This window comes from Eulemur rufifrons, chromosome 20, assembly GCF_041146395.1.
Source record: "Eulemur rufifrons isolate Redbay chromosome 20, OSU_ERuf_1, whole genome shotgun sequence".
Taxonomy (NCBI): domain Eukaryota; kingdom Metazoa; phylum Chordata; class Mammalia; order Primates; family Lemuridae; genus Eulemur; species Eulemur rufifrons.
The window spans coordinates 5,654,724-5,663,714 of NC_091002.1; the positions used below are offsets into that span (position 1 = coordinate 5,654,724).

At 64.1% G+C, this 8,991-nt stretch overlaps 1 protein-coding gene across 1 annotated transcript; it reads right to left on the reverse strand.

The window, feature by feature from the left end:
• Positions 1–2,387: 2,387 nt before the first annotated feature.
• Positions 2,388–5,936, reverse strand: NKX1-1 (NK1 homeobox 1). The gene is made up of 2 exons (XM_069496437.1): positions 5,480–5,936; positions 2,388–3,253 (listed from the first exon to the last, which is right to left on the reverse strand). The coding sequence occupies exons 1-2, from the start codon at positions 5,934–5,936 to the stop codon at positions 2,388–2,390; spliced, it is 1,323 nt and encodes a 440-aa protein (XP_069352538.1).
• Between the last annotated feature and the right edge of the window lie 3,055 nt (positions 5,937–8,991).

An 8,991-nucleotide genomic window follows, 5' to 3' on the forward strand; every position in this document is an offset into this window, starting at 1 on the left:
GAGAGCTGCAGGGAGCTGGATCTTGAGGACTCAGTGAAGGCCTAGTAAGTGCCCAGCGCTGGCACTGGCAGAATCGCACAAGGGAAAATACACAGCCTCCTTCAACTTCTGTTCACCAGGGTTTCCCCTTACATGCAGCCACACAATCCTAACCCACACAGCAAGGGACCAAGGAGCACCACGGGCTGGGGGGGGAGGTGCAGTGAGGAAGTGGCCACTTAAGGAGCCCCTCACAGTCTAGTTCAGCAGCCCCTGGGCAGGAGATTGGGGGCAGCCTGGGGGAGGATGCGTCCTGCCTTGTTTACAGACAAAAGGCACTTGCCATGGATGGCTCTATGGAAACTACATGGATACAATTCTGGGGCTGCTGGCAGAGTGGATGCTGTCTGGGGCAGGACGGATCCTGAGTCTTAGGAGCGGAGGCATGGAAGACCGTGCTGGGGTTTCAGACAGCCCCTCATGGCACTGTCACCAAAGTAGGGGCAGGTCGGAGTAGCCCCCAAGGCCACTGCTCACCTCTGCCTCCAGCTCAGGCCCTGGAGGGGAGAACGAGTCAGAGGTGGGAGATGGATGCTGAGAACTGGGCAGGCAGGGGAGGCCCCCTGGCAGAGGCCAAAGTGGTGGGGCCACGCTGAGGGTCCCCTAGGAAGCAGCCAGAACCTGCAGCCCCCAGACTCCCCAGGTGTGTGGTGGGACCTGGGGCCCCAGTGGAAGAGGGAGCTGAAAAGCTGGGGCCAGAGATGCACCTGGGCTGGGCAGCTCAGGAGAGGAGGGCCTGTCCCCGCACGCCTGGTAGCCTGCTGGGCCTCAGTCTCATGTAAAATGTGCAGACACCACAGGGTTGCTGGGACGTTCAGGCCGGCAGACACAGTCCTCCTCAGGCAAGCACCTGGCACACAGTAGGTGTGCACCAGAGAGAGACTGGGGGCAGCAAGGAAGTGCCAGGAAGCAGGCCCCCACTCCTGTGGCACGTCCCCCTCCCCTCCGCCCGATGGTGGGTGCTGCTCCTTGCTCACCCTTTGCCCTCTTGTGACAGGGAGGCCAGTGTGGAGCATTCCTTTCCACTCCTGCCATGGCAGCAGGGAGTCACTGCCCTGCCCCGACAGGCTGACTGGGCCAGAAACAAGTCCTCTCTAAGCACTCAGCTCGCTCCTTGTGAAGGGAGGAGGAGGATGCCTGAAGATGTCAGCGGAGGATGTGGTGAGTGCGCAGTGGACGCACAGCAGGGCTCCTTCTGCGGCCTGGGGGTCCAGGCAACAGACGATAGAGGGAGGAGGAGAGATGCCTGGCCCCACAGCAGTGTCCCGAACGCCCCCCTCCCCTCCCCTGCTGGGGCTTGGAGCACTTCCCCAGTCAGGGAGTTGTTGCCAAGGGGGACTCCCCCATCCACATCCTGCAGCCTCAGCTTTCCATCAGTGCAGCCACCAGGCCCAGGGCCACTGCCTCATGCCTCCCTACGCCCAGCTCAGAGTGAGCCCTGCATTCCCAGGGCTCCAGGAGCCCGCGTGGGGTCTGTGTCCAGAGGCGTTCCAGGAGAGGTGGCTGCACCAGGAGGGAGCACCCGGCTCTGCCCAGTCCTGGGGTCCCAGCAGGGAGTCCGGCTCTGGCTCTGGATGCTCTGGGGCAGGTAGCTCAACACCAGCAAGCCCCGCCCCTCCTCTGGGAATGGAGCTCCCTCTCCCCGGGACACCAGTTGATACCGCAGCTTGGGGCTCAGGGGATGCCGGGGCTGAGGGAGGGGCAGGGTGGGAGCAAGGCTGCAGGGTCGGGAGTGGTAGACTGGCCGGTGACTGGCAGAGAGCACGCTGTCTCCTGCCCTGTGGCCACAGGGAGAGGGGAAGGGGACCCAGGCGTCGCTGCCCAGGAGATGCATCCTTGCTCTGGGCGGGGTGGAGGAGGGCACGAGAAGGGGAACTCTCGGACCTGAGCCTCATTCTGCACGGTGGGCGAGCCCCTGTGCCCAGCCTCAAGGGAAGAGGGTACCCAGGCACCAGCACACAGGGCTGAGTTCTGGCCTGGGACGCCAGGCCGGCGGGGAAACTGAGACCCAAGTCCGTGCCGGCCGCACACCCCAGGGGCGCCTCGGTCTCCACCGAACAGGACTCAAGCGCAGGAGCCTTGGAGACGCGGGCGCGGCTACCTGCGGTTTATTGACCGAATGAAGTTCCGCAAAGGGCTTCCCAGCGGGCCAAGTCCGCGGGAGCCGCCTGCCTGGCCCCGACGCGTACAGTCATTTATAAATTTAAAACTCTTCTGTAGCAACCGGTTATATACACAGTCAACGACTGGAACCTTAGAAAAGAGCCGGCTCAGCGGGCGTCTTCAGGTCCTCCGGCCGCGGCCTGGAGGCGCGTGGGACGTCTCGTCCGGTGTCCCCGCGTCCCGGCTCAGAGGTGCGGCGCGTAGAAGGCGGGCGCACCGTAGGTCTGCGAGCCCAGCACGAAGGGCGAGAGCACGGCCGGGCTCGACAAGAAGGGCAGCTGCGCGGCGCACACCAGGCCGCCGGGGCCATGCGCCGGGTACCCAGCCGGGCCGTGCATGGCGAGCGGCGCGCCCATGGGCGGCGAAGGGCTGAGCGGGCTGAGGCCGCCGGGCAGCCCGGTGCCGGGCCCCGCGCCCTGCCCGGGTCCCCCGCCGCCACCGGTCGGCGCACTCGTGTCGGCGCCCGGGTTCTGCTTCTTCCACTTGGTTCGGCGGTTCTGGAACCAGATCTTCACCTGCGTCTCGGTGAGGCTCAGGGACAGCGCCAGGTTAAGGCGCTCGCACACCGAGAGGTAGCGCGTCGCCTTGAACTTGTTCTCCAGCGCCACGAGCTGCTCGTAGGTGAAGGCGGTGCGCGCGCGTCGCGGCTTCCCAGACTTTGAGTCGGAGCCCGTGCGCTTCCGCTTGGGCTTCGCCACGGCCGCCGAGCTCTGTGGGGTCGTCCCTGCGGTCCCCGCCGCCGCCGAGGCTACAGCAGGGCCCGGGGCTCCGGGCGAGTTCCCGCAGGGTCCGGGGGCGGCGGCCTCATCAATGGCGCCGGGGGGCGCTTCGGCCTCGGCCGCGCCGGGGCAGCCCGACCCGCGGGCCCCGAGGCCGCCGCCGTCTCCCCGCGCCTCCTCCGCGCCGCGCGCCGCTTCTGTCTCCGGCTCCTCGTCCTCGTCCTCGTCGTCGGGCGCCTCGTCCCCGCTGTCCGCGCTTGGGCTGCGGCCGCCGGCGCCGCTGCCGTAGCCGTTGCCCTCGGCCTCGTCCGCCTTGTAGGGGTCGCCGGCATCTGCGCGCGGGAGAGAAGACAGGACGGTCAGCACCGGCGCCCCGCACGCACTGCTCCGCCCGCCCGCGCCCCGCAGCCGGTCCCGCCTCCCTCCCCGTGTGGTTTCTTCTTGCTCGATTCGTTTCTCCTCTTCGTTTATTTGCCTTCTCTTGCTCCCTTAGTTCTTTCGTTTCCCTTTCCGCTGCCCTTCGTTCCTTCTCGCCGGCCCGCGTTCCCGCGCAGTCTCTTCCTCACTTCTTTCCAGCGAAAGGACCCCTGCCTCCCGCCCGGCCGCGTCCCCACCGCCCGAGGACGCCCCGACGTGCCGCGCCCATCCGCGGCTGGGAGGGCCACCGGTGCTGCGGGCCGGGCCCTCGGCTGCGGCTGCGGGGTCCACAGCGGAAAGAAAGCCCAGATCGATCCGCGGGGCAGATACAAACTTAATTAAACTCATTTTGTGTGATGTACAAACTAGTTAAAGGCCACTTAATTTATTTCGTCGTATATTACCCTCCAATTAAGGCCGGCACTGAGCCAGCCAATTACCGGGCATTTAATAACCAGCAGGGGCAGAGGCCTAAGTTGGGGTCAGAGCTAGCCAAGAATGGGGCTTCTGGGGACCAAAATCGGACGCCCTGGCCCTGGCCCTATCTCAAGCCTCTGGCCCTGGAACTAGGCCGCTAGCGTCAGTCCCCGCCCCACTGCCCACGGCTCGGGCCCTTCCCTAGTGCCTAGTGTGGCTGCCCAGGGCAGGTCCCTGCTCAGCCTGCTCAGGAGGGCGCGGGTGGCGCGGGTTGGGAGTGGCGCCGAGCCTGGCAGGGGCCAGGAGGCCGGCGGGAGGCCTGGGTAGGCCCAGTGTGAGCTGCAGCCCCGCATCCTCCAAGCACAGGCCCCTGGGGTGACTACGTTTGGAGTCTCCCACATTTGGAAGAAAGCGTCTCTCCTGGGCAGGGCTGTCTATTCCCTCCACCCCTACCACAAGTGGTCTTAACTAGAGCAATCAGGACAGGTGCCCGCACAGCGCTACCCGACTGGGTGCCAAGGCCCTGCTCTCACGTTAGGTTGGCACCGAAATCTCGGGTAATAAATGACAATTCGCTCCTGGCAAATTCCTCCAGGGCAACTGGCCCACCTCTCATGGGGACCAGCCCCAATCCGCACCCCTTATCGGGAATGGGAGCTGTCCCCAGACGACCCCGGCCCAGCTCCCGTCCCCAGCAGTACTGTGCCTGCAGTAGCCGGAGCCTGGGCCTTCCGCCCGTAGGTTCCCTGTACCCAGCGCCCAGGGGTCCTCCTCCAGCCAGCCAGGATTTGCTCTCATCCCATTTCAGCCGACCCGGAAGAAGCCTGCCTAGCGCAAGGTGCAGCCGGCAGCCTCCTTGCCCGATCGGCAGCCGCGGCCCCAGCCCAGTCCGCCCGCGCTCTAGTCCCTGCGCGGTGGAGGGGCCGGGAAGTTGGAGGAAGGAACGGCCGAGGGGGAGGGGGCACAAAAAGCAATCAGGAGCGGGTCGAATGCAATTCGCGATCAATAGCGGCCCCTAATAAGTGTAATAGGTTTTAATCGAGTAATTATCCGAATTTTGACCCTATAATTTAGATGTTCGGGGGGGAGTTTGCAAGGTGCTTGAAAGAGATATGCATGCGCCGTAATGGGATATCGACCGGACCGGGGGCGTGGGCCGCCCCATTACCGGCCGCTTTCCACCGCTAAGCACATTTCCCCTTAACTGTAATCGAAGGGATTTAATTGTTTTTCCAGAGATAACCAGCGTTTTGTCACAATTAGTCTGATTTGTCAAAAAAAAAAAAAAAAAAAAGAGAGAGAGAGAGACAGTGAGAGACAGAGAGAGAAAAGGAGGGAGGGAGGCCCCAGGCAGCCACAGTGGGGGCGGGGAGGTCACAGGCCAGCCGCTCCCCACGTCCCCTCTGCCCCCAGCGCCAACTGCCCCCCAAGGCCGGAGACGCATGGAGGCGAAGCCTGGACAGGCCTCGCAGCCCCGCAGCCCCGCAGCCCCTGGGCCTGATCCTGCTGAAGCTTCCCAGCAGGAGCCAGCAGTGCGGGGCCCTGGAGTCCGGGTTGGACGGAGGCCGCGGGTGGGGCGGACGCGGACCCGGACTCTACGAACTTTCCACCGATCCTCGGCGGCGAGTCAGGCCCAGATCACCATAGGGTCCCAGGATCGTAAACACGCAGAAGAGACCGGTCCCCCTGCCCCCATGACCGGGCGCGGGCCGTATCCTACTCACTAGGCTGCTCTGCTCCCGCAGCTCCGACTCCACCGGCGGCGCCGGCGAGGGCGCGGCGCTCCAGCTCCTCTGCGCGCGGCGGGCGTCCGGAGGTGGCAGGGGCAGGGGCGCACGGGGCCGGGGCGCACGGGGCGCACGCAGTGGGCGCCACAGCACCCAGCAGCACGCAGCGACGCCTCCTACTATTGAACTTGTTGGGGTCCAGGATGTCCAGCACCGAAAAGGAGGTGGGGCGCGGGGGCGCGGCGGGCCGGGCCGCTCCAGCCCCCTCGGGTGCAGCGGGCACAGTGTCGCTGGCCGCGAGCGGCGGGGCTCCAGTACGAGGGAAGGCAGGCAGCTCGGCGCGCCCGTCCATAGCGTCCCGGGCAGCGGCAGCGGGAGCGGGCGGTGTGGGCCCGGGCCCAGGCGGCGGCAGCGCGGGGCCGTCCCCAGGAGCCCCCGGGCCGCTAGCACTCATGCCGGCCTCCGGCCGCTCGGGCCCTGCCGCCTACTGGGCTCCCATTCCTGGCGGCCCGGCGCCGCCGCACCACGCCGCGCAGGCGGCCGCAGCTGGGCTCGTTCTCGGCGCCGCGCCCCGCGCTTGGCGGGTGCTGCCTGGCGCTGCCTCCGCCGCCGCCTCAGGCGCCCGCCGCTCCCGGCCAGCGCATTTATGGCAGCCCCGCCGGAGGCGCCCACGCACCCACACGCCGCACACACGTGCGCCCGCAGGCGGCCGCGGGACTCCGCCGCCCTCGTTAGCGCGCGCGCCTAATTGGCTGCGAACGGTCCCGGGCGGAGGAGGCGGGCCCCGCGCGGGACACACGGCCCGAGCCGCCCGGCCGGACGAACAGACGCGCAGCCGGGAGCTGGAGCGCAGTCCGCTAGCAGCTGTAGTGGTCAGCGGAGTGTTGCTGCATCTCTGTTCGTCCGGAAACTGCGCGCCAGCCTAGTGGGCGGAGGAGGAGACAGCCCCTGCTTTTAAATAATTGCGGGATCCATCGGTGGAGGGGCAGTAGAGGCCCCAGGGCCCGCGGGCCCGCAAGCGCTAAGAGTTGGCTGGGACATCCTGGCGCAGGGTGCGGCGCCGGCCCGGCCTCTCCTCCGGGCTCCCGGTGCGCGGGGCCCTGGGGCTCCGGCGGCTTCCGCAGCTTTGGCGCCTCTCGGCAGCTGGGGTCAAGGGTGAGGGGAGCGTTCCTCGTGGGTGGATTCTCCGCCTGGTCTTCAGCCCCCTCCCGCGCGTTCCGTGGGTCTCGGTCCCACCTCTCGGTCTCCCTCGCTCGGGGTCTTTGCCCCTCCATCCCTTCCCACGCCCGCCCCCTTCACGTTGTCAAATTAGGGCCCAGCCCCGAGTTCCCGCGGGGGGCGGGGCCGGCGGCCCCCAGGTTGCTCATTAGAAGTGGAATCGAAAATGAGGAAGGCTGGACGACCTCCCGCCCCGCCCCCAAAAATGGGGACCGAAAAATCGTACAAACTTCAGGCGGCCTACGTAAAAATCGATACCCTTCAAGTAAGGGGAAAATGTGTGCTTCTTCCAGAAATGATACGACGAATACCCCCTTCCCAACACTCGGATAAGTAGGAAGCCCCGAGGTCTGAGTCTTTATCTGCGTACGTTTTTGTCTACAGCGGCAGTGTTTGCAGGACAGGGCCCGGAGGGTCGGACCTGGCGTCCGGCGTCCTGGCGTCCAGCGTCCTGTCACCGGATCGCGGGAGCTCCGGCGGGTAGCCCATCTCTCCCCTCCTCCCGCACACGCCAAGAAGCAGGCCGGCCGCTGGTGGACCCCAGCGGGCGGCGGGGGCGCGCATGTCTCCAAGGTGTGGACGCGCGGGCGCGTGCACCAGCGGGTGTGCGTGCCGCCTCACACCGCGGTCCCCGGAGCCTGCTCCGCGCACAAGGACGGGTCCTTTGCAATTACCGCGGGCAATGATCCTTTGGAAGCAGAAATTAAAAGTTGAGAGGAATAATGGGGGACCGACCGGCTGTAATCTGGGCCACGCTAGGACGTGCTGAGCCTCGGGAGGCCGGGGGCCTAGGCGGAGGCACAGGCCCCCGCCCCTTTCCTCTTCTCCCGGCCCCCTCCCGCCTCCCCACACGCTGGTCCATCCCGAGATTCTAATCAGACCCACAACACTGTGTCCTTCCTTGCCAGGACTTGATTATTCTTTATCTTTAAATTATAAATCACCTCTGGGGGAAGGAGGGTGGGCAATCTCTCATCGCAGGGAGGTAATTATCTTCTTCCCGCCCCCACCTCCATCTCTTCGCTCTCTCCACCCCTCCCCCAGCTAAGTTTGGATATAGATGTGCACACTCCACTCACACATTTACATTCACACTCATTCACAACTGCGTAGCACACACGAGCACAAATTCATTCATGAGCACCCAGACACACAAACCCAGGCAAATGACTCACAAATGCACTCACATCCTGCACTCTCACTCTTTCCCCTGCCAGCTTGACGCTGGGCTTGGCGTCCCCTTTAATTCTCCCTGTTCTGAGAGACACACAGGCCCCCTGCCAGGTCCCTGAGCCCACCACCTACCCCAGCAGCTGAGTGGAGGAGGAAGGCCTTAAGGGGCCAGGGCAGGTCCCAAGGGCAGATCTCTGATCTGGCTCTGGGTGGTCCCAGTGTAACATAGAGCATCACCATCCCCACAAGCACACACTTGGTGCCACAAAGTGTGTCTGTCCCTACCACAAGCTCAAACTTGGCCAAACCCCTTCTAATAGCAGCCACAACGCCCACGCCCTGCTGGGTAGGTGGGGGTTGGGTCTGGGTCATAGACATCCTGGACACCTGCAATGTGAGGATGATGAAGCGATGACCCATCCAGCCCTCTTGGCACAATTTTCATTCGAAATGAGCAGTCGCATGTAAACACCATTTTAACATACTACATTATATGTAGTATAATTTATGGTTATCGCTAAAACATAGTAAATATTGTACAATATTAAATATGATGTGTAATGGCAGGATGGAATAACGTTACAATGTAATATACAACTCCAGAGTGTTTTCCCCCAACAACCACACACACACACACACACACACACATACTCCACACCACAGAATGCACTCCCTGCTGAGAGTACAGGGTGGTTCCGTCTTGAGGGCTACTCTGAGGAAAGCGATGTAGCTGTCCTGAAGTTTGTAGGTCCTCAATCCTTCACTCCCCTCTTTTCCCTGCCCCTCAACATTCTAATGCAAGCCCCTAATGCAGCAGGCAGGGCAAGGAACGGCAAAGGTTGCAGTCAGACTCAGGGAGCAAGGACCAGGCTTGGGGTCTCCAGAGCTAGATGAGAAAGGGGAGTGCTGTGTGTGGACAGGCTCAGGGAGGGGATCACTGCATCCTCTCCTGCCCCACCCCTCCCCATCTCTAAGGAACAACATAAGCCACAGAGATGCAAGGCACCTGCACCTCCTCTCCCAGATCCTGGAAACAACCCTCCCCTCCCCCAACCTCTACCTGGAATGTCTGGGACTATAAAGACGTCCTTTCAATTCTAATCACAATTGATTGTCAA

Excerpts from the sequence above, each read along its gene's own strand:
- NKX1-1 (XM_069496437.1), bottom strand. The coding sequence starts at position 5,936 with ATGAGTGCTAGCGGCCCGGGGGCTCCTGGGGACGGCCCCGCGCTGCCG. Across the intron at positions 3,254-5,479 it reads TGCGGGAGCAGAGCAGCCTA|ATGCCGGCGACCCCTACAAG; the intron begins GTGAGTAGGATA and ends TCCCGCGCGCAG.